Raw genomic sequence first — 23,157 nt, 5'->3', positions numbered from 1 at the left:
GAGTCTAATATGTACTATTATCGATTGGTTTGAGGTCGTCTTGGTGCCCTACAAAAGTTCTTTCTCTTTTTCTATTATATCCTCGTCTGCATCACGTTTTTGGCAGCAATATCCCAAGACATTGATCACATTGAACCCATACCATACACACAAAACAGACCGAACAAAGAAGTCTATTGCACAGCAGAAAAAGAATGAAGAAAAGGGAAAAGATGCATACATGCGAATGGTCTAGCCTTATTTGCATGAAAAGAAAAAGTCAGGTGGGGGGTCCATCTGAATGTAATTAAATAGCTATACATCACCGTGCCGCTTCGACCTCCTTAGGAGATCTCCTTCACGCGGCAGGTCCAACCAGATTCCTGGCTCAACAAGGGCAAACTGGGGCAATCCGTTAGTGTTTGCAAGAAAATGAGAGAAGTGGAAAAGAGAGTCTTACCTGGCACCCAAACACCAACCCAGTTCGTTGTTCTTGATCTTCTTGGCGATCTTGACCTCACGCGACAAAGGCATCTCATAGCCCGTGTGGAGCAGACCCAGCATGAAGTTCAGGTCCAAACACCACTCCGGCCGACCCTGCAGCTGGGTCAGGGCGTCTTCGATGCCTTGGAAGATGCCCCACTGGGCCTCGCCGCCGCAGACGGTGGAAGTGAGCTGGTGCAGCTCGTCCAGAGTGAAAGAGTCGGGCATGCCCAAAGGCTTGGTGCGGTCGAAGAAGTAGGAGAAGATGTACACATCCTCCCGGGCGAAGGTTTTCTCGAGCGACGGCTGGTGAACACCGTTGAAGGAGCAAGGGGCCAGCTTACACTCGGCCTCCTTCTTCAGCAGCTTCTCGGCCAACCCGCGACACTGCGCGGCCGAGGACACTCCGGGCTTGGGGCCCATCATCTTGACGGTGACCTCCTTTCCGAGAGGGTGCTCGCTGGAGAAGGTCAATTTCACTTCGCGCTCCATGCCAGGACCGATGCAGGGGTTAGCAATGGGCTGACGGAGCCACGCCAGATCATTGGGGCTAGCGGTCAGCATCGACTCGACAATGGACTTGTGAATAGACTCGCGAGCCGCCATAAGACCGTATCCTAGGTGGGAGTGCTGGTAAAGTTCGAAGTGTCGCCCGCCGAACTGAAGGTCATACTTGTGATCACCCTCGGCCAGGTGCTCCGGCATACCACCGGACTGGCTCTTCTCGAAAGTGGGCTGGAAGACGATCTGGGTGGATCCACCACCCAGATCGAAGATGGCAGCGGTGGGAGTCTCGTCGGGACCGCCGATCTTGCCAAGAAGATAATTGGTGGTGATCCAGGCGTAGACACCTTCGTCGGAGCCGTCCATGATTTCAACGCCGCCCTTCTCCCGAGAGACGACGGGGAAGGGGTAGGCGGTCTCCAAGCGAGTCCGGACTGCCTCCAGAATGTTCTGGCTCATCTCGGGTCCAAGCATGCGCAGTCCGGCAGTGGCCTTCACGGCGACCGGGGAGCAAGACTTGTATTCGTCGGGAACGGTCCTCATGGCCACCTGCATGAGAGGGTCAAGACTCTTGGCGGCACCTTCGGCATCTTCCTTGTAAGAGCTCAGGCCCGAGCCACCCGCCTTCTTCTCGGTCTGCTCGAATTCTTCGTGCTCGAGTTCGGGGGTAGGGCCGCAGTTGTTAAATCGGTAAACGTGGATGCGGGAGCCTTGACTTCCAGCATCGATCATAAGCGCATACTGAATCAAAGGCTTCGACGAGTCGTAAGGCTTAGAGCATTTTTCCGTCGCGCCTGCGACGCCGCTCGATGGTTTTTCTGCCATCCCCCATCCGTTAGCATGTAAGGGGAGGTTTTACGACACAGGCAACAATGCACCACTCACCCTGGGGAAGACTAGTCGTTACTGGTCTCGAGGGGGAGAGCCATAGGATAATCAACAATAGGGCACCAATAATGGCTCCTGTCTTCAGGTACCGAGATCTCTGAGTTTGAGCCATGGTCGTTTTGGTCGGACTTTGCGGCTGAGTGTTGGGCAAACCGTTTGCCGGCGAGTTTACAGGGTTGGGGGCCCGCGATGCAGGGCGCCTATTTGCGCTGGAATTTGGACGTGGAAAAGAATGAGTGTCTTGAAGATGTTGTCCGTCAACGCCAGTCGACATACGAGCCAGACCAAGTAAAGGGCGATGTGGCGTTTCGACCGGATAAACGCCCTTGTGGGGGGGAAAGTGTTAAACTTTTTTTTAGGTAAAGAATCTGGTCGAGAAAAGCGCAGGGAGAGAAGAAACAATTAACGATGGAAAATAAACGGAGTCATGGATCCTTGAAGAGCCTCCGGACCAGGCCAACAAAGGAGCGGAAGGGAGAAGCGGCGAGGACAGCGAAAGGAAGAACAGTTGGTGGAGTGTCAGGAGAGCGAGAGCGAGAGCGAGAGGGAAAGGGAGACTTGTTCTGCTGGAAGTCTGGATCCGCCGTGGCGCAGGCTTCTCCTCTCCCCGTCTGTGGCTGACCCGCTTGCATCCAGATTCTCGTCCGTTCCCCGTCCTTTCCACGGATTGTCATTGCTTCACTCCAGCTATCTGTCGCCTGGCATTCCTCCACGCTAGGCTTGTCATTAAGCCCGATTCTATTCCATCTCAGCCTTATCACGTCAACCCGCTTTGTTCATTTTCTAGTTTCTACAAACCTCCCTCTCTCCCTCCGATAGACCGATAGGGCAGGTCCCTCCTCCGACTTCATCATGACACACATGCGCAACCTCATCTCAACGGCGCAGGTCCTTCGCCATGTTTTCGTTACTCCTCTACAAGTCCCTCGATTCCAACTTCCCCGCCGGGCTTTGGCCCCTTCACTCAACCAATCCCGACTCTACCGCGCAAGCCCTCGATCGCCACTAAACCAACAGGCGCAAGGCCAAAAACCCGCCCAGTTGATGGATGAAAACATCGAGGCCAGATTTATTCAAGTTGTGAACGAGGAGGGTGGCTTGAATCCTCCCGCATTGCTCCGCGATGTGCTCGGCTCAATCGATCGCAAACAGTATTTCGTGATGCAGGTGTCTCCTACGCTGTATGACCGGCCCACCGTCTGCAAGATTGTGAGTCGACTCGAAATGCGGGAGCAGGAACGAAAAAAGGCGAAAGCGGCACACGCAGCCAAAGTGTCGACCAAGCAGATTGAATTGAACTGGGCCATTAATGCGAATGATCTCGAGTATCGGCTGAAGCAGCTGAAGACGTTCTTGCTGAAGGGTCGGAAAGTGGAGGTCATTCTGACCCGGAAGAAAGGCAAGAGGGCGCCCAATGTGGAAGAGATCAAGCATCTCATGGACAGCGTGATTGAGGCCATCAAGAGCGTGAAGGCCATACAGGATAAACCGATGGAGGGAGTTCCGGGCAAGCACGTTATTTTTGTGGTGAAGAAGAACGAGGATGTGGAATGAACATGCTTTATTGGGTAAAATGATGTACATTTTTTGGTACAAAGAAAAAGAAAGCAAGTTAACTGTACGGAGTACTATAATACACCTGAGCTTTATAGAGGTCGACGGCGGCCCGGGCCATACGGTTCCTCTAGTTACGACACAGGTAGTACATACACCCTCGACTTGGGGGTATCATGATCATAGCCACACATTTTGCAGCAAAGAAGGCAGCATTTACTCGGCACAACTATACAAGCATACAAAGATAACGATTTTCACCATAATAGATATCATAATAATCCCAAGTAAACCGGTTCCTGAAGGTATCCGCAATTCCGCCGGGCTGATTGGCAGCGGGGATGACTAAGCGCCCCTAAATTTTCGACTTCTCTTTCCGATCAGCCCAGCTCCGTCTCTTCCTCCCCATCGCGTTCTCTTTGCTTGTTTCGTCGTCTGTCTATTCTTTCCAGGGCAGTCAATATGTCGAGCATCTCCCGGTCTGCCAATCTTCTGCTGCGCTCTAGCAGGGCCTCCCTGCTGCGCCCTCGCGCTGTCAACCCTGTTCAGCATGTTTTCCTGGGGGACAAGCTGGCTGCCCGTGGCATGGCTTCTGCTTTCGAGCGTTCCAAGCCTCACGTCAACATCGGTAGGCATCCATCACTCAAACGCTTTTATCTCGTTCCAGATTTCTGAACGGAAGCATATAGGTACCATTGGTCACGTCGATCACGGCAAGGTAAGAAGAACACATCCTGTTCCTGGCTGGAATTCCCCGAATGTATCCGAATTCCCTTCCTAACCCATCACAATCCAGACTACCTTGACCGCTGCCATCACCAAGTACCAGGCCTCCAAGGGCCTTGCTACCTTCCTCGAGTACGGTGCCATTGATAAGGCTCCCGAGGAGCGTAAGCGTGGTATCACCATCTCGTCCGCCCACATCGAGTTCTCGACTCAGGACCGCCACTATGCCCACGTCGACTGCCCCGGTCACGCTGATTACATCAAGAACATGATTACTGGTGCTGCCAACATGGACGGTGCCATCGTTGTCGTTGCCGCCTCCGACGGTCAGATGTACGTTTGGAAATCCCCCGAAACCCTACAGGATTCGTGAAGGAAGGCATCATACTTACAGTCGTGTCAAATAGGCCCCAGACCCGTGAGCACTTGCTGCTTGCCCGTCAGGTCGGTGTCCAGAAGATTGTCGTCTTCGTCAACAAGGTCGACGCCGTCGATGACCCCGAGATGTTGGAGCTCGTCGAGCTGGAAATGCGTGAGCTCCTCACCACCTACGGTTTCGAGGGTGAAGAGACCCCCATCATCTTCGGCTCTGCTCTGTGTGCTCTGGAGAACCGCCGCCCTGAGATTGGTACCGAGCGTATTGACTCCCTGCTCGAGGCCGTCGACACCTGGATTCCCACCCCCGCTCGTGACCTTGACAAGCCCTTCCTCATGTCCGTCGAGGAGGTGTTCTCCATCCCCGGTCGTGGTACCGTCGTTTCGGGCCGTGTCGAGCGTGGTGTCCTGAAGAAGGATAGCGAAGTCGAGATTGTCGGAAACACCGTGGAGTCCAAGAAGACCAAGGTTACCGACATTGAGACTTTCAAGAAATCCTGCGACGAGTCCCGCGCCGGTGACAACTCCGGTCTTCTGCTCCGTGGTGTCCGCCGTGAGGATGTCAAGCGTGGAATGGTCATCGCCGCCCCTGGCACCACCAAGGCCCACGACAAGTTCCTCGTGTCCATGTATGTCCTGACCGAGGAGGAGGGTGGCCGTAAGCACGGATTTGGCGCCAACTACCGCCCCCAGGTCTACATCCGTACCTCCGGTAAGTTCTCTCTTGCTCTCAGCGCATCAGTGTTGTGAACTGTTTTTTAACTCTCCAATCCAGACCAAGCTGCCGATCTCACCTTCCCCGAAGGTACTGATGAGTCCCGCCGTGTGATGCCCGGTGACAACGTCGAGATGGTCCTCCACACCCTCCGCCCCGTTGCTGCCGAGGCTGGTCAGCGTTTCAACATCCGTGAGGGTGGTCGCACCGTCGCCACTGGTCTGGTCACTCGTGTGATTTAAATTCCTAGTCCTCCTTGAGGCTGGACCGACTAATTGGCTGCTATGTAATATGGAACAAAAACAGGCTTTTTCTTTCTGGGTCTCTAATTTTGCAGCGCGGGAATGAGCGAAGGAATCCGGGCAATGTTGATACACCACGAGCGTGGACTACTACCGGAGTTTTTTGAGTGATGTCGATCTATGTATTGTATTAAAAACATGTAGAATTTTTTATTTTTTGTTATATCTCCCCTCTTCTATCTCAGCTAAGTCGTTGAATACGAATTGAGTGATCTCCCTTAATTTTGTGTGTTTAGTAGTATTATAGTATAGGTCAACAAAGGTGAGGGATGAATACACCACACCGTGCACAACGCGCAATTCCCGTCCAAGACACCCAGGCGATGCGGGAAAAGACAAGGAAAGACTCGATCCACAAGTCCACAAGATCTGACCAGCAAAAAACAAAAAATATAATTGGGATGGAGAGGCGGGGAATCGAACCCCGGACCTTTCCCATGCTAAGGGAACGTTATACCACTAAACCACATCCCCAATTGGATGAAAGTTAATTTTGATAAAAAATAATAATCCAAACAAAATATCTAGTTACTCTTGCTTCGGCAAGCAAGCATAACTACTCAGTATTTTGGTTGCTCTGTGAATTATACAAGTCTGGTCTGGATGTAGAAAGATACTTGAGGGGTTGTATTGGACATAATTCTATACTGTTACTCGTCTATTCCAGTTATTGCTTATGTGTGCGTGTATTGTTTCATTGTTTCCTAGCATTTTAAGGTTTTTACGCTTGTGCTAACTATATATCTCCGGTTGGGAATGGCAAAACGTGTTCACCGGGTGATAAGGAAAAGGAAGTTTCCACTTGACATTGACAGATGTGATTGACGACCCGAAAGAAGCAGACAAAGGAGGGGAGGAGGCAAGCAAACAAACAAAAAAGGAAATAAATAAAACAAAACAAAAGCAGACTCAGAAAGCCATACCAAGATATCATAGCATACTTTCACTTGAACGCTATCAGCAACAGATTGCTAGCAATATCAGTCCAGGAACGACAAAGACCAACGCTTCTCAGGATCGAACTCAACATCACGGACTCCCACCTGCTTGTTCACCACAAGCTTTTTGCCATCAATCGTCACGTCACAATTAACCTACATACAAGCAAAAGCCCACATCCTAACCGTCAGAGACGTCCAACGGTCCAACAAACCTCCAAGCTTAGATCAGTGGTCGAGACCTCGCTCCAATGAGGCAATGCGAGTTTGGTAGCCCGCAAATCGACGGTGGGACTATAGTGCGTGAAGATAACGACCTTCTAGTGTGGTTCGTGCTCTGCCATGTGAGCGACCTGTTGGTTCAGCCAGGCGAGATCGGATTCATGCGCGGCGTTGTAGTCATCGATCGATCGGTAGGTATTACCGACTCTGAACTGTCAGAACTTCTCGATGGTGGGCTTTGATTCGGCTGAGATGCGCGAGTGGAGCGTACATCCTAGGACGGTGGTATCTGGGGAGATGTCATATATTTTTTGATCGAGGAAGACGAATTTGCCTAACCCGGGCTGCTCGTTGATCCTTGCTTCGAAGGCACGGATTTGCTCCACTGCAGCGTCGTATTTTATGTACTGTGTCTCTCGAACGCCGAGGACAAGGAAGACGACCTTGTAGCGCCGGAGATAAGTCTCGAAGAAAGGGAAGATCTTGAGCTCTAGATGTAAGTAGTGGTTATCTTTCACTTGATGGACGTTACCGAGGAATGCGATGTATGGGGTCGTGACGGGAATATCCAAGTCGCTGTATTTCGGGTGCAGGTCTGACACGATTTGTACACTGAGGGTATCCATTGCAGCGAAAGTATCCCGTATTGAGGGAGCACAAAGGAATGAGCAGTTTTTCGTAAGATTGAAAAGGGGGATGGACTGGTTGGTTGTTGTATTCAATGACCCTAATGGTTCGGCCACAACCGAGAGAAGTTTAGGTTCAAAACCAGTGCAATGTCCAAATATAGGGGAGCGAAAGAGTATTTATGGGCTGGTCAGGTTCAATAACAGGAAAGTGGCGGAGGCCGTTTGTAGCAGAGTGGAACCTTGCGCTGGCACGAGGACGTGTCTTTAAAGAATAGAAGAGCAAACGAACAATGGACGGAAGAATCCGCCAACACCAGACAATCCTGCCTGTCCTCCACCAGTATCGGTATAAATCCTCACAATTTCCACTAAATCAAACCACTTCGCCACAGCGTTCAGAAATACAATTGCTGCTGCAGCCTCAAGACCAGCCCCCAGAGCACCCAATTGCCACACTAGTCCTTTGATATTAAAAAGTGACTCAATGATCACAGCCACAGCTGTACAATCACAATGCCACGCTGCCTACGAGAGATCCAGCCACTGTGGGAGTCCCTGAAGAATCTGGCGAAGACCAACGAGAAGATCTGTGAAGTTGACGAGTCCTCGCCCCATCATCCCTACAAGGCATGCATTCTACTCCGCCAGGCTGGTATACCATGCAAGATCTGGGGCAACGATACCCAGCCTTTTCCCGGGGTCCTAACAGATGTGGCGGATCTCTACATTCTGGTGCCCGACCCAGAGCAAGCTGTGCAGGTCCTGAAAGACAACGCATACATCCCCACCTCACCAGCCCCAGCTCTCGAGAGAATCCCCGAGTTCAGAAATGCACCTCGACTCGTGTCCCCGGTGCCAGCCCTCTTGCCCGCTCTGGGAGCCATGTGCTCCCCTCTAAGTGAGTGGAGAATTTCAACTTACCCGGGGCTGGTCTTCTTCGATGTATTGCTTCTGCCCGCAGCAGAATGGGGCTACTGTCTCGCAGGCAATGTGTCGGGACTGCGACAGCTCATCCCACGCCTTCATGAGCATTTCGATTGCACAGTCGAGAAATGGTTGGGTCTCCCCGATGATAAGGCCAAATTGCGAAAGCACCTCGGAACCATTATTGCCTGCGAATTCGAGAAATCGGATGAATTTCGAACCAGATACTTCAGGAATCAGGTTCGTAAAGAACATCGGCAACTTCTGTTCGATATTCAGGCAGATGTAGCTGATCTTCGAGGCCTGATGAGGAAAACGGCACAACAGTACTATCGAGACATCCGGAACCGCACACTGCAGGACGGAATCAAGCCAGTTCGACCTGATAAGTTGGAAGGTAGGATAGCCAGAGTTCAAAGAACGCAGGAGGATATGCAGAGCACACAGAATGAGGGTGCGCGGCCCTAATGAGATTCTGCCGCGAGATCATGCAGAGTACTTCGTGGTCATGAAGTGTAAACCTCGAATCAGACCTGATACAAAGAATAGACTTAGAAGACCCGAGTTGAGCTCAAGAATTGAATAGATGTGATACAGAATGCTCGAAAGAAGAAGATTTTCAAACTTCGGTATGTAGTGCGAATAGTATATAAAGGTTGTATAAATCACGAATGCCTGCCTGCGATATCTTAATCCCGCACGACAGAGAGCACCCTTTCCATGAGGCCATATTCAACTTAAGTTGGCGGGAAAAACCATCCAATCGGCCTACAGACTGCAGAGACATAGAAAGACTCAATCTACACAGAAACTGTCAGGCCGCCTACATTATTCTCGACCCCCAGGGCTTGGAAAATGCGCAGGCCCTTGTGTCAATACAATAAGTTTTCGCCTTATGCCTGTCCATTTATGTAAGCTGCAATCATGGTGTTCGTTAGAATAGATGATGCCTTTGGGTAAGGGTAGCCCTAGCCGCTGCCTTGAAAATGAAAGACGATAGGAAATGGCATACACTAACACGTCGCTTTTCCATGTGGACTTAACTAGTAGTTAGGCGGCTAATTTTGGACTTGATACATCTCATGTCTCTGTTAGCGCTTAGAGCCCCAAGGTAGTATTCTCGCAATTTCTGTGTTCATTCTTCACTAGTGAATATCAATTGACTGTGACGCGTAACCTGTACTTTGGAAGCGCCTGGGCTAGGTAACCGCTATACATGACCCCTCAAAAGGTCTAGGAGGCTCGAGGCCCACTCAATTTTATATCGACACGGTGCTACAAAACATTGTGTTCTATATTGGGCAACAGAGCTGAACAATCCCTGTAGATTCCTTGTGGTTTCCCAAGTACGGCGCTTATAGAGACGGCCGGTAGTGTAGAACACAGCATGCATGCTCAGGATAATGTCTATAAAGGAGCAGACATCCATCCCTCTGCTCAAGATTTTGTTTATCATTAAACAAGACTCATCCAGTCGAACATCTATTTCCATCACCTGCTTCAAACGTCTCTGATCCATACTTCTCCATTTCTCTATTTCACCTTCCGGTCAACAACATGCCCTGGGCCTCCAATTCTTCATCCAGGGATAGCTCCCGCTCCAGTAGTTCTAGCCAGAGCAGCGACGGCTATGCCCTGAGCGTCAACATCCACGGAGATGGGAGAAACCCAGCCAGTCCTGCTCACTGGGAAGCCATGATCCACAAACGCGGCGCGAAGGAGGGTGAGCACTTCCGTGTCCGCAAGAACGAGGATTTTTACTACGACCCCCCAAAGAACTCGCGCCCGATCGATGCCACCTACGGTCGAACTGAAATCAGTCACTTCTCCGGCTCGCGCAAGAAGGACGCAGAGCGAATTCTGAACGACTATGGCAGGAATCACGCAAATTTACCCCGTGGAAGTGCCAACTCCCAAAACTGGACTGTGGGAGCACTCGGGGCCCTGGAACGGGAGAGATTGGCGCCAGAAGGCACGAAGCGCTACTGGGGTGACAACGTTGGCAGACAATCGGCCGATGTTGCGGATCGACTTCGGCGCGATGGTACATCTTGGATTTCGAACTCGGTTGCCCAGGGACAACATCGAGAGGCATCTCGTCCAGTTGGCCGCTTGGACATCAATGCACTTTCTGGTCGGAGTGGTCGCAGTAGATGAGTACAGGCTTAGGGTCAATGTCTCTTTCTGAGCGACATCCCCAGTTCCAGGCTATATACTATTTGTACATGTTAAGCTGCTTGTTGGTTTCATGGGCTGGCTTGCTACGTTTTTATCTTTTAGTCGCTTTTTTGGTTTCTTTTGTTCCTCTGTTTGGTTAGTTACTACTTTGTTTTGCTCTCTTGTATGTACATGCTCTATTCGTTGTGAAATATGCGGACCAGTTTTGTTCTCTTAGGAAACATGTATACGTTTGAGTGACTGGAAATATAGATGCAATCCACTCATTTTCGGTTTTCTACTATAGACATCATATATCTAGAAGTCAAGTGAGGGGACAGGGCGCGCTAATGTAAGTAGTGCTCTCTGGGCGCTACGGCGCAGGTACCCTTCCAAGTTAAAACTACTGCCTACGGTGTACTTACACTGCTACTTCTACCACTTGACTCACTTAGAACTCTTTTGAATCCAAAGAAACTACTCAATATCATACCAGAAACCCCGACGGCACTCCATAATAATACTCATGGACTCCTCAACCTCGACAGCCACTCATGGCATGTCCATCAATGTCTATGGACGTGGTGACGCCGCCCTCGGCGACTCCCCATCCCACATGGGGATTGCCGTGTATGAAATCGGCTCAAAAACCTGTGAAATGCATCACATTCGCAATCCAAACGACACTGATTTCATCTATGACCCGCGCACACAGCCTCTTGAAGATCCAGTATTAAGAGGCCGTTGTGAGATTGCCACCTTCTCCAATGACCAAAAGGAGCGCGCTATCCGTCTACTTTCTGCGTTTGGCCACGATGAATTCAATATCCCCGAGTTCGGTGTTGGCAACTGTCAAGACTGGGTTGTCGCGGCAGCTTTGATGCTGGAACAAGCTGGCCTTCTCAAACAAGGGGAAGGGGCTTTCTGGAAAAGCATGATCAACTCGGGTGCCAACGAGATGCATGACAGCTGTCTTCGAACTGGAAGAGGATGGATCCCGGGCTCCGAGTCGACATTTGAAGGCGAACCCGATGCGCGGTTCAACGACAAGGCTACGGTGCAGGTTGGCAAACTGGCGCAGAACCCTTTGTTTCAGGCACGAATGCAGTCGCTCCAAGGTGGCCAGCAGGAGATCCCGGAGTCAAACTCTCAGGACTCTCTGGAGCGACCATTTTATATTTCGAGTCCATTTTTTAGCCGCACTAATATGGGTGGTTGAGGTGGTGAATGGACGATGAGTTGGTGAAGGCGAGACCTAAGTATGTATTTGCGATGGACATGTGACGTTGAATTGAAGTACCCAGTTGTCTAAAAGGAGATATTCGTGGCCAGTATGGATAGTAATTGCTGGCTTAATTCCAAAGTAGAGCTGTTTAATTGTCTTCTGTACAAGTCAGAGGCGATACCCATTATCTACGATAAAGAATGCCTGAGCAAGATGGCACCAACACGCCTTACCCGATCTGGTCACATATACACGCTAGTCCTGAACAGGCAAGGCGTAGGGTCGCCGGGAGATCTGGACTGGGTGGCCTGGCCGCTCAGGCGACGAGGCGTGCCCCGGACAACGATCTCCTTGTCTGTCCACAAGACGCCGACACAAGATCGCTGCCGACCTCGGGTTCACTCACGGCTCAGTCTTGTGATTCTTGCACCTTTTCCCCCATTATTCGGCTCGCAGGGTACATCGCATCTCTCGATATTCCCCTTGCGTTCGCTTCTTCCCTCGCTCCGTCTCGACTTCGCCACCACTTCCGCACCCTGACGTTATTCCTAATCAACCCCCCCAAACCCGCCGCGGACAGTGCTCTCACCCTCGCAACCCACGAATTAGCACCACGAGTGTTGGGAACGGAACCCCCTTTCAGAACTGAGTTTTTTGCAACTGGGTAGGAGTCCGACGGCAACCCTGCCAACATGGCGACCAATGGCCACTTCGCCGCTATAGGCGTCGAAAGTAGCGATAAGACAGCTTACGAGCATGGCGTGCAAGTGATTGATGAGAATAAGGAATTCAAGTATGTCCCTCATTTATCTTTACCTGCTTATCCTTGTGCCACCGGTCTCGTTTGGATGTTGCTTGAGTAGCGCCGTGATGCGACTTTGGTGTCTTGGACAATTTCCAGGGGTATTCTTGCCCAGAGCTAATATAATATTACGTCCAGCCCGAACTTGTCCCAGTACTTAGGCGCCGAAGATGTCACCCCCGCCGGTTTCAACTACCACCTTATCTCTGTCTTCGGCTCGCAGTCGACCGGTAAATCGACCTTGCTCAACCATCTTTTCGGTACCCATTTCTCGGTCATGTCCGAGCTGGAGAGACGACAGACCACCAAGGGTATCTGGATGTCCAAGAACAAGAATGGGGAATCTACAATGGCAGATAACATCCTGGTTATGGATGTCGAAGGTACGGACGGCCGCGAGAGAGGAGAAGACCAGGACTTTGAGCGCAAGTCTGCCCTCTTTGCGCTGGCGACGAGTGAAGTCCTCATTGTCAACATCTGGGAGCACCAGGTCGGCCTGTACCAAGGCGCAAACATGGGTTTACTCAAAACCGTATTTGAAGTCAATATGCAGCTGTTTCTGAAGGACAGAAGGTGCGTGACCCCCTGACCTCGGACAGTAGATTTCGTTGGCTGTACTGACTCCTCTGTTTCTAGCACCACCCACCGGTCCCTCCTGTTCTTCGTCATCCGTGATTTCGTCGGCACCACACCGCTCAAGAACCTGCAAAGAACCCTGATGGAAGATATGTCTCGTTTGTGGGACTCGATATCGAAGCCTGCCGGCCTGGAGAATGCGACCGTACACGAATACTTCGACTTCCAGTTCTATGGCCTTCCGCATAAGAGCTACCAGCCGGAACAGTTTGTGACCGAAACGAAGAATCTGAGTCTGCGCTTCCGGGATGGCCACAAGGATATCAGCTTGGATCCCCTGAAGGGCGAGTTCTCTGAAGGAGGTGTGTTTCTTCCGGAGTATCACAGGCGGATCCCGGCGGATGGTTTCTCTAGATATGCGGAGGGTATTTGGGATCAAATTGTCAACAACAAGGATTTGGATCTGCCCACCCAGCAAGAGCTGCTTGCGCAATTCCGTTGCGACGAGATCCTGAGAGAGGTCATGGTTGCATTTGACGAGGCTATCGTTCCGTTCGAAGACAAGCAATCGCAAGCCGCTCGCCTCGGTGAGCCTGAGATCCTCGGAGGGCTAGGAGCTGCGATGCGATCGTCGCGATCCAAGGCCGTGAAGAACTTTGAGACTGCGGCTAGTCGGTACCATAAGGGCGTTTATCAGCGCAAACGGGCCGAACTCGAAGACAAGGTCGATACTCGCCTGAAGGCACTTTTCCAAGGCCAGCTCAATGCAACCCACAAGTCCGGTATTAGCGAGTTTACCGAGGCCGTCTCTTCAGCAGTCAAGTCAGGACAGAAGAAGGGCACTGGCTACGACTTTGCCGAGATTGTGAACGAGGAGACGCAGAAGGCAATGGAGAAGTTTGAAGAAGTCGCTCGTGCTACAGTGATGGAAGGTACTTCTTGGAGTGACTACAAGCAGGAGTTGGCCTTGTACGAGAAAGAGCTCGCCGAAGTTAGCTCCCGACTGAGACGCGATGAAATGCGACGCCTGGCTACCCGGGTTGAGCGATGGGTCCAGTCCCGCCTGGGCGAGTCTGTGGGTCTCGAGTTCAATGCACTGGGCTCGGGCCGGGCTGGCGGCGGTGCACCTGAAGCCGGCGACAAGCCGATCGAAAAGCAATTCTGGGATCGCGTGTGGAACGTGTTCGTCGAGACGGTCCTTGACGCCGAGCGCAGGTTCACTGACCGCGCTAGCAGCTTCGATGCCAGCTTGGAGGAGGTCGACGTTGGACTTTGGAGACTCCGAAGGAAGTCGTGGGGCGTGCTGCGTGCGAAGATTGAGGAGGAGATGATCGAGGGCAACTTGCTGCTGAAGCTCCGGGAAAATTTCGAGGACAAGTTCCGCTATGACGAGGCTGGAGTCCCCAGGATCTGGCGCCCCACCGACGACATCGAAGGCATCTACACCCGCGCTCGCGAGTCGACACTCACCCTGATTCCTCTTCTTTCCAAATTCCGTCTGGCCGAGACGTCTGCTGCACCTCCGCTGGACCGCTGGATCGGACACACGCCCAGCTCTGCCACACCGGCCGACGAGGAAGACCTACCGCCCATCGGAGGAGTGGACGAAGAGGAAGGCAAGAGTCTGGAGGAAGAGATGACAGTCCTCAGCGATGCTAAGCGACAGGAGCTCACTGTCCGGTTCAAGAAGGCCGCGGACGGTGTGTATGTTGAGGCGAAGCGCAGTGCCATCGGCGGCATGACCCAGGTTCCCCTGTACTTCTATGGTATTCTCCTTGCACTCGGCTGGAACGAGATCCTTACTGGTAAGTCTTCCCTCCAATTACTGAGATCCCTACCATAAAATGCATAACTAACAATTGCTTAGTTCTCCGCAACCCGGCTTACTTCTTCCTGCTTTTTGTCTGCGCGATCGGAGCCTACGTGACCTACCAACTGAACCTCTGGGGGCCCATCATGAAGATGACCGAAGCCGCCTCAAACCAGGCCCTGACCGAGGGCAAAAAGCGACTGCGAGAGTTCCTCGAATCGTCGGACACGGGACGACAGGCCATCGCCATGTCGACTCCAGGAGGCAGCTCCGGACGTGCAGGGGAGCAGCACGAGATGTCGAACCTCAATAAACAGGGGAAGGTGGCGGAAGAAGATGACTTGTAAGTTGAGATGAGAAAGTAGAACTGTATACGGGTCGGTATCGTGTCTTTTTTATGTATTGCGTACACTCTGGAACTTTAGCATCATAGTGAATAGAAGCGGTGCATTGTTTGCGCACAGAGAGAAATCGTAGATGAGCCGGACAAGTTGGCGTCGAACTTGCTCCGCTCTTCCCCACTTCACCATCTTTACACCTGCGTACTTCTCTTGATCTCTCCACCCCATCACCCTCCTCTCTACGTTTTACCCTACCTCACCATCTCTACCCACTCCACAATAATGTCTGGTATCAACGACTTGCCAGAAAAGTACGACGATCTGCCCGACAAGCGGCGATACTGGCCCGCACCGGCCGGGTCGCCCGAAGAGGGACTCGGTATGCTGCGCATTCTCACGCCCGAGATCGTGGCCAAAGCGGCGCAGACTCAGATCCAAACCGGGGAACGAGTATGCCTGAATTGGGATCTCCAGAACTTGAACCCACCAGGTAGGTTGCTTTTGCTTGAAAGGAATCCGGATCTTGTCTGTTCACCGGTTCCGCAGGTTTCGGCCGTAAGCCCTTTGAGCATCGCATTAAATGGGTAATGCCGGGTGTTGCTTTCGACGACGAATACCACTTCAACCCGCAGCAGTCTTCCCAGTGGGATGGGCTACGTCACCACAATGCTCCCGCCCCGACGGCCGAGGACCAGAGCCGACGGGTGTTCTACGGAGGGACCACGGCGGAGGAGATCCAGGACCCCAAGTCATCGCGCATTGGCATCGGGTACTGGGCTAAGAAGGGCATTGCCGGCCGAGGCGTGCTGATCGATTACCTCTCGTGGGCCGAGAAGAAGGGCATCTCCGTCAATGCGCTCAGCCAGCATGCGGTGCCGCTGGACGACGTCTTGGCGATCGCGCGCGAGTGCAACATCGAGTTCCAGCGCGGGGACATCTTTTTCCTCCGAGTCGGACTCCCCAAGACCTGGGGCTCGATGAACGATGCGCAGAAGCTGGCGTACAGCCAGCAGTCAGCGCCCAAGCATGCCGGGATCGAGCAGAGCGAGGGCGTGCTGCGGTTCATGTGGGACAATCACTTCGCGGCGGTGGCCTCGGACGCGGTCAGCTTCGAGGTCTTTCCGCCGTTGAACCCGGAGTTTGATCTGCATCATCACCTGTTGACCGGCTGGGGTCTTCCGATCGGAGAGATGTTCGATCTCGACGGATTGGCGGAAACGTGCAAGCAGTTGGGGCGGTGGACGTTCTTCGTGTCGAGTAGCCCGTTGAATCATGCGCAAGGGGTTTCCAGCCCTCCGAACTGCATGGCGCTGTTTTAGATATTCTTTATACGATGATGACGACAATAAATGCCATGTTTGTTTGTTTGCATCCCTCGATAAGCTATCACTATCGGCACGTGAGGCGAACTGCCTCGGCATTTTTGACTTTCCCCAACGCTTTTCTTTTTCCCTCCGCATTTTGGCATTTGCCTTCGTCGCTCTTTCTTGTCGTTCCTTCTTGTCGGCGCTCCATTTCGCGGTCCTCCGTAGTCGTGTCGCTCTCTTGGCCGTTCGCTTCGGTGTCGATTTCGTGCTGACGAGAGACTGATTCCCTGCGGGGACAGATAACCATAGTCGCAATCAAAGCCGTCAGGGGCAGTCGCTGCATACCTCGAACTTTCCCAGTCTTCTTTTGAAATCTATAGATTATAGCAGAATTTCTTTTCTTCAATCAACGGATCTGACACGTCACCGGACCGATTCGCATGATGGGCGTCCTACAATCCCTTAGCGTGCAGGAGCTGCTATCAAATCTACCGCCGGTCCTATCCTGGAAGACGCTGGCCCTGGTGCTAGCAGTGATTAATATCAAGAACCTTCCCTTTGTATGGCATGTAAGTTGTGCCTGATCGACTCATGGCAATTGAACCCCCCCCCTTCGCAAAAAATCAAGAACCCCAAAGCTAATTCTCAATGATAGATCCGCATCCTCCACCACCTCGTCTCCAACATCCGCTGGAAATCCGACTACCCCCATTTCCCCCGCGGCAACCCCATCGCCAACCACAGCGGGCAACCCACGCACCCAGCCTTCGCAACCTACGGCATCACCTCCCGCGCCCCGATCCTCGAAACAGACTACAACTTCCACAAGTCCAACAGCACCTACTTCTCGGACCTCGATATCGCGCGCACCGCGCTCGCTACCCGCCTCTATACCCCAGGATCAACCATCGTCAGCAAAGAGCTCGACGAGGAGCTCCTCGCCGCGAGTCAGCGGGAAGGGAAACCCGCTCCCACACGCAAGGCGATCTACATCGCGCTGGGGTCCGTGTTCTGTAGCTTCAAGCGCGAGATCAAGCCCTTTGAGCGGTACGAGATCGAGTCGCGGCTTGTCGCGTGGGATCAGAAGTGGATGTATATCCTGACGTTCTTTTTGCGGCCCGCGAAGACGAAGGGCGGGAAGCGGACGCTGCTTGCGTCTGCGTTGAGTAAGTACGTTATTAAGAAGGGGCGGTTGACGGTTTCGCCCGAGCGGGTTATGCGTGCGAGTGGTTTCTTGCCGCTCCGGCCGGAGGGTGTCGAGGTGTCTGCTGAGACGCCCGGGACGTCGTCTGGGGTGGGGACCCCGGCTGGGGAGGGTCTTGCGGCTATGGCGTCGGGGGTGGATGGGTCGTTGGTGCGCGAGGTGTTGAAGTTGGAGGATGGTGTGTCGACGACGCCGCGCGAGACGCTGGAGGCGGAGCGGAAGACGAATGTCGAGTCGTGGGATGCGGATGAGTGGCCGTGGGAGCGTATTGAGCAGGAGAGATTGCGCGGGTTGAAGCTGGTCGAGGGGTTTGCGAACACGGATGCCTTGCTTCATGAGGAGTATGAACGGTAGATTGATCTAGTGCTGTATATTGGGATTTTTCATGTATATATTTGAACCATGGTTTTTGGAACCCTCTTTTTTGCAGACTCAGTCACAGTGATAGACTTGCTCTGTCGAGAAGAGACACACTACTTAGAATTTATGCAGGCCCTTTCCGAACGAGAGCGTTTGTTATTTAAAACCAAGTTACCAGGTCAATTGCATCAGGTTTGTCATATTACATCCATCTACCTACTATTGCTAGTATCTAGTAACATTCAGGTAGGTGATATCCGACCTGCTACTATCCCACGAATTAAATTCACCAATCGAGCTCCTCTGCATCAGATCACAAGGGGGTGAACACTGAAATCAGTTAGGCAAAGGCTGCTGCACCCACTCCTGAACCCACTTGTGGATCCACTCGGGCTTGATGGTTTCCACAGCCTGCAGCTTTTCGCTCCGCGTTGCCGTCTTCTGAGTATCCAGGACATTATCTGGCTCTGACGTGAGGGTCAAACTCTCGAAGAACTCCAGCAGCTTGGCCGCCGGGTTCTTGTCCAGGAGAGTCTGGAGGTCGCCGTCGCCGAGCGAGGTGTGGCTTCCGCCGGCGGTTTCGATGTCCTGGCGGACGCGCGAAATCCAGGCCGGGAGGGGGATCACCTCAAGGGGCTTTCCGCCTGCAAATGTGGAGAGAGTATCGGAGACTGCAGGGCGGATTGTCTCCCAGGTTGTGGGCGAGAGGTTGAGTGGGTGGGCGACGTCGACGACGGGCCCCGCGGAGGAGGAGGGTTCCTGGAGAGCGAGATCGACGAGGACTTCGGCGAGGAGGTCGATGGGGACCCAGTCGATACGGTCGAGGGCAGGCCCGAGGGTGTCTGGGATGGCACCTACGTGGAGGGAGCTGAGAGCCAGACTGGGGAACCATTCTGACTTGTTCCAGAGACCTGCGGATCGCACCGCGCCAGCGATCTGGCCGACTCGGGCAACCGAGGCTCGGAGACCGCGCGTCCGCGCAGCGTGGTCAAGGATTTGCTCCGCGAGGTACTTGCTATCGGCGTAGCTGTTGGGTCCCGGCTCCTGGGTTTGAATAACCTCCTCTGGCGTCACGGTAGATGCGGAACGATGGCCCATAACGGAGCTGATCGAGGAGATGAAGAATAGACGGGGCGATTGAGTGCCGGACGAGCTGAAATTGGCTAGATTCACGACACCTGCAAGGTGAGGCTTGAAGGACGAGAGAGAAAGATTGAAGTTGACAGCCCAGGCATTGTGAATCACGAGAGTCGTGGTCTCCTGGAGGGTTTTGAAGATGTCGGGCTTTAGACCTAGATTTTGTTGGGATAGATCCGCAGTCCAGAAGCTGACGCGGGAAGGATCGAGAAGACAATCCAAGTTGTACAAGCTATTATTCTGCTTTTGGATCGCAAGGCTGTCGGCCTTTCGGTTCAGGCAGTGAACGTGGGCAACCGAAGGATCTTTCAACAGGGCATCTAAGAGATAGGTACCCAGAGTGCCGGTCGAGCCCGTCAGCACCACCGTTTGGGACTGGGCTTGGGTAGTCCTGAGCATGTCTTGGAACTCTTGAAGTAGACTGCTCCTGGCCTGGAGGCGAGTTTCTTTCTTGGTTTCCTCAGAAGTTTCCTGATTTTTCTGGAGTTCGAGGACTGCCTGTGTCAGTTCCGAGATTGACGGGTGGAGATAGATAAGATTTGGGGTAAAGCTTGGGAAGTTTAGACCGCGCTTGAGCCATCGAGCTGCTGTGATGGCTTGCAGCGAGTCCAATCCCAGATGGAAGAAGTTTTCCGTGTCACTGAGGCTATCCTTATTCCATCCGGTAATGGAGGTGAGGGACTGTCGAATGAAGGCCGACACCACTTGGCCATCATTGACCCGACCCGGACCAGTCGCCTCGCCATCAACCTCAGAGGTCAATCGATCGGCATCTGCGTACAAGGATTCGAGCTCCTGCGCGTACAGGTCTAGAGTTCCAGCCCGCTGGATAGTGCCCTTGCCGGCGCGCAGCATCGGTTTCTCAGGCGTGGCGAACAAGATATGAGTTTTCGCGATGCGAGCGTGGGCCGGGCAGACCTCATTGGCCTCTTCGATACTCGGCCAGATCTTTTCAATAAACGCTGCTCGCTCGCTGGGGGTGAGGTTCTTACCGCCCAATTCGATTATGAGCGAGGCCTGGAACCGCTGGGCACCAGCAACCAGAACCGCGGTCACCTCCGAATTGGAAGCAGTGATGTGTTGTTCCATTGAGATGGGGTTTGTCTTCTCTCCGTTTAGGAAGACTACCACGTCATCTGCTCGGGCACTATAGCGCCAGAGATCGGCCTTGTTCTCATCCGGATGCCGGATGAAAAGGTCCCGTGTGTGATACTCTTGCAGCTCTGGGAACACAGCGAACATCATAAGATGAGGTTCCCGCTCCGGTGAGCGCACAAAGACCAGCTCATACTCGTCCCCAGTCACATGGCGAAACTCAGCGCCCAGGGCTGGGTGAAAATGCATGTATCTCCAGTCCTTGAGCCGGTCTCGGTAGGTGTCGGAGTGAACCAGGTTTAGTAATCCCATCTCCGATGCTCCATATCGGTTGATAAGATTGACCCTGGATGCTACCGCATCGCCAATAGCCTGAGGTAGATCACCTCCGGCGTATGCTAGGAGTTTTAGATGCTGACTGCAATATTCGAGGAGCTCCGGGTTCTGAGCCATCTCCAAGACCATGAACGGAGCGACCAAGGCCGCCTCGACGGGGGTCTGTTTCATGGCCTCAACCAGACCTGCCGCGGAGGGGAGACCGGCAGATGTCGGACAAATGACCGTGCCACCGGCGGGCATAACAAGAAACGTTAACATAGCCAAACCCGCTGCCTGATTTTCCCGTTAGATCTGCAAGCCTGGACTTGTTCGTGTGCCTGGAAAGGAAGTAAAAGAAGCTCCACTTACATGGAACGGTGGAAGTGCTGAGAAAACCCTCTTGTTCATCATCCAATGGTCCTGGATCTCAAACCCTTCCGGCGCATCTAAAGCACCCATCTCCATGTTCTTGTTGCCAACATCATGGGTCCAAAAGATTGGCTTGGGGATACCGGTTGAGCCCGATGTGTGTCTGGAAGGAGTCATTTAGAATCTACTCGGCTTTCAAATCAACCATGTTGAAACAGGTATAACTTACACTACCACCAGCCTTTCCCCGGCCGCCTCTGGATATGTTCGTGAGAATTCAAAATGGGGATAAGGTGTGTTCAATAGCTCATCCACGCTTGGCACATCGAGCACATCCATCTTGAAGGCATCAAGGATAGCGGTTACTGGAGGAGGGCGCGGAGTGGGTGCTAGGAACTTTGTGCAGTTTAATTGCTTGAATAGGGTCTCATGGGCTACAACGCTGTTTCGGGGAGACGTATAAAACATCTAGGATAGTTAACTATCTGTTCTTACTCCAGCTTCTCAGATTTTCGAGGAGAAAGAGAGCGACAGAGAGGGAGAGAAGATTTACGTACGACATATCCAGCTTTGACGGCGCCCAAAACAAGAGCTGGGTATCTCACGTCGTTGGCACCGACGTAGGACAAAATTTCGCCATTCCCCGGGCCCAATTTCTCAGTTAACCACGCGGCCACGCCGTTGATCGCATTGGCCAGGCCTCGGAAGGTAACCTGACGATACCCATGTTCATAGGTCAAGGGAGACTTGGGGTATTCCGCATACAGCGCGTCTGGCTTCACCTTGGCATAGTGGTCGACAATGTGGGGGAGTAGCTCCGTTCGGGGGTTGAACGTAGAGTCTTGGGAGACAGTCATTATGCCTGACCAAGGAAAATCAGACGCTTATATAAGGCGAAGCAATGGCTAGCAGGGAAGAGGGGCGGAGAAGAGATGAAGGAAGGAGCTTGATTTCCAAACCAAGAAACTGGTGGCTGCGAAGGAATCATATATATAGTGACCGTGCACTATTGGGCGTTATTCCTCAACAATCAGAGGTTGTACTCCCTGGGCCTGCATAGCCGCTCCATAATGTGACCGGGATTACGGATTATGGATTGTTCTTTGTTGTATTGTCAACTGGGGGCCATCATTTCTCTTCTCCGTCTGCACGAACTTTTGGTTTTGGTCCAGAATCGGAACTCATGTTTGCACAATAGCTCAGCCTACTCAGCCCACCCAGCCTCTACAGTGTACATTACGAGCCCCGCCAAAAGTAAGGATCGGCCGTTGAAAAGGAACCACTTATTTTGGGGGCGATAACCGAACCGCCAGTCGTCCAGGCTGCCAGTGCCAGCCTGCCAGCTGGCCAATTTCCGAGAGGTCAGGAACCCGCGAACGGCGCGAAGAAATAGCACGAAGTACCAAGTATGTAACAAGCTAAACAAGGCTTTGTTTTAGCGGTGTTGGAAAGAGGATCCAAGGGTCCACCCGTTGGGAACTTGGCTCAATGGAGTAATGAGATGTCAAGGCCCAATTTACTCCATCCTCATAGGAGTTTGGCCTGGAAATAGAGTACCGCTAAGAAACGGCCCTATTCGGCTAGGTGAAGACGCGTCGTTGGGGGTTTGGGGGCCATTATGGTTGATAATCACCCGGGCGGAAATTTCCCTCCCCGAGGTCCAACGGCGGCTCAAAAGAAGGAAGGTGTAAAAAAGTGGAATCGAATCGGATTGCTCTCAGCACCGCCAGGCCCTTTTTCTTCGCAAGCGAACAAACCAGAAGGCGAGACACGTCAACGCGCTGCATCGTGCCAGCCACACGATAGCCGGGGTACAATTGTAGTAAAATGATTTGCTGAATTGTCGAACCTCGGTGGTTAGTGATGAACCGGATATGTCGCCTGGAATTAGTCGGTCGTTGACAGGGGAGGAGAGGGGAGGAAAGGGGAAGGGAGAGAGTCCGAGAGAGAGCGAGATGGAAGGAAATAAGGATTGACATCTGCACGGGACTTTGGGGCCTGAGCGCCCAAGCCCGCCGTTCGATGACACCTGAGGCTCTGACCTTCCTACTTAGTAGTTAGTCCACAGTACTCCGTAGTATGTAATCCTTGTAATAGACTAATAGTGCCTAGAACCAAGGGGAGCGATAAGAAGATAGACATGAACGAAAGCGGGGAAGATAGTGATCGCTAATTGATGCTGCAATTATTTGGGATTATGATAATTTTGCGTGTTGG

At 52.6% G+C, this 23,157-nt stretch overlaps 11 protein-coding genes across 11 annotated transcripts; 8 read left to right on the top strand and 3 right to left on the bottom strand.

Moving 5' to 3' along the window:
* Window positions 1–323: 323 nt before the first annotated feature.
* KD926_006323 (guanosine diphosphatase) lies at window positions 324–1,966 on the bottom strand (the record flags this gene model as incomplete). Its single annotated transcript, XM_053099306.1, has 3 exons — window positions 324–381; window positions 440–1,784; window positions 1,852–1,966. The coding sequence occupies 3 exons, from the start codon at window positions 1,964–1,966 to the stop codon at window positions 324–326; spliced, it is 1,518 nt and encodes a 505-aa protein (XP_052956967.1).
* A 749-nt stretch (window positions 1,967–2,715) lies between these two features.
* On the top strand, window positions 2,716–3,408 carry KD926_006322 (putative translation initiation factor IF3; the record flags this gene model as incomplete). The annotated part of the gene is made up of 1 exon (XM_053099305.1): window positions 2,716–3,408. One exon carries the CDS (start codon window positions 2,716–2,718, stop codon window positions 3,406–3,408), a length of 693 nt encoding a protein of 230 aa, XP_052956966.1.
* Window positions 3,409–3,870: 462 nt separating this feature from the next.
* Window positions 3,871–5,466, top strand: KD926_006321 (translation elongation factor Tu; the record flags this gene model as incomplete). The annotated part of the gene is made up of 5 exons (XM_053099304.1): window positions 3,871–4,036; window positions 4,098–4,126; window positions 4,205–4,467; window positions 4,542–5,221; window positions 5,285–5,466. The coding sequence occupies 5 exons, from the start codon at window positions 3,871–3,873 to the stop codon at window positions 5,464–5,466; spliced, it is 1,320 nt and encodes a 439-aa protein (XP_052956965.1).
* A 1,318-nt stretch (window positions 5,467–6,784) lies between these two features.
* Window positions 6,785–7,312, bottom strand: KD926_006320 (uncharacterized protein; the record flags this gene model as incomplete). Its single annotated transcript, XM_053099303.1, has 2 exons — window positions 6,785–6,891; window positions 6,958–7,312. 2 exons carry the CDS (start codon window positions 7,310–7,312, stop codon window positions 6,785–6,787), a joined length of 462 nt encoding a protein of 153 aa, XP_052956964.1.
* Window positions 7,313–7,828: 516 nt separating this feature from the next.
* KD926_006319 (uncharacterized protein) lies at window positions 7,829–8,707 on the top strand (the record flags this gene model as incomplete). Its single annotated transcript, XM_053099301.1, has 1 exon — window positions 7,829–8,707. One exon carries the CDS (start codon window positions 7,829–7,831, stop codon window positions 8,705–8,707), a length of 879 nt encoding a protein of 292 aa, XP_052956963.1.
* A 1,089-nt stretch (window positions 8,708–9,796) lies between these two features.
* KD926_006318 (uncharacterized protein) lies at window positions 9,797–10,396 on the top strand (the record flags this gene model as incomplete). The annotated part of the gene is made up of 1 exon (XM_053099300.1): window positions 9,797–10,396. The coding sequence occupies one exon, from the start codon at window positions 9,797–9,799 to the stop codon at window positions 10,394–10,396; it is 600 nt and encodes a 199-aa protein (XP_052956962.1).
* A 526-nt stretch (window positions 10,397–10,922) lies between these two features.
* On the top strand, window positions 10,923–11,615 carry KD926_006317 (uncharacterized protein; the record flags this gene model as incomplete). The annotated part of the gene is made up of 1 exon (XM_053099299.1): window positions 10,923–11,615. The coding sequence occupies one exon, from the start codon at window positions 10,923–10,925 to the stop codon at window positions 11,613–11,615; it is 693 nt and encodes a 230-aa protein (XP_052956961.1).
* Window positions 11,616–11,821: 206 nt separating this feature from the next.
* On the top strand, window positions 11,822–15,156 carry sey1 (dynamin-like GTPase SEY1; the record flags this gene model as incomplete). The annotated part of the gene is made up of 5 exons (XM_053099298.1): window positions 11,822–12,238; window positions 12,290–12,414; window positions 12,562–12,996; window positions 13,060–14,804; window positions 14,867–15,156. 5 exons carry the CDS (start codon window positions 11,822–11,824, stop codon window positions 15,154–15,156), a joined length of 3,012 nt encoding a protein of 1,003 aa, XP_052956960.1.
* Window positions 15,157–15,432: 276 nt separating this feature from the next.
* Window positions 15,433–16,469, top strand: KD926_006315 (uncharacterized protein; the record flags this gene model as incomplete). The annotated part of the gene is made up of 2 exons (XM_053099297.1): window positions 15,433–15,640; window positions 15,697–16,469. The coding sequence occupies 2 exons, from the start codon at window positions 15,433–15,435 to the stop codon at window positions 16,467–16,469; spliced, it is 981 nt and encodes a 326-aa protein (XP_052956959.1).
* A 428-nt stretch (window positions 16,470–16,897) lies between these two features.
* KD926_006314 (acyl-CoA thioesterase) lies at window positions 16,898–18,015 on the top strand (the record flags this gene model as incomplete). The annotated part of the gene is made up of 2 exons (XM_053099296.1): window positions 16,898–17,026; window positions 17,113–18,015. 2 exons carry the CDS (start codon window positions 16,898–16,900, stop codon window positions 18,013–18,015), a joined length of 1,032 nt encoding a protein of 343 aa, XP_052956958.1.
* Window positions 18,016–18,357: 342 nt separating this feature from the next.
* On the bottom strand, window positions 18,358–21,797 carry KD926_006313 (NRPS-like enzyme; the record flags this gene model as incomplete). The annotated part of the gene is made up of 4 exons (XM_053099295.1): window positions 18,358–20,865; window positions 20,941–21,103; window positions 21,170–21,408; window positions 21,498–21,797. The coding sequence occupies 4 exons, from the start codon at window positions 21,795–21,797 to the stop codon at window positions 18,358–18,360; spliced, it is 3,210 nt and encodes a 1,069-aa protein (XP_052956957.1).
* Between the last annotated feature and the right edge of the window lie 1,360 nt (window positions 21,798–23,157).

The sequence above is a fragment of the Aspergillus affinis genome (assembly GCF_023601865.1).
Source record: "Aspergillus affinis strain CMG 70 chromosome Unknown NODE_32_length_299506_cov_85_929706, whole genome shotgun sequence".
In the NCBI taxonomy this organism is placed as follows: domain Eukaryota; kingdom Fungi; phylum Ascomycota; class Eurotiomycetes; order Eurotiales; family Aspergillaceae; genus Aspergillus; species Aspergillus affinis.
This window is presented reverse-complemented; position numbering and strand designations above follow the sequence as displayed.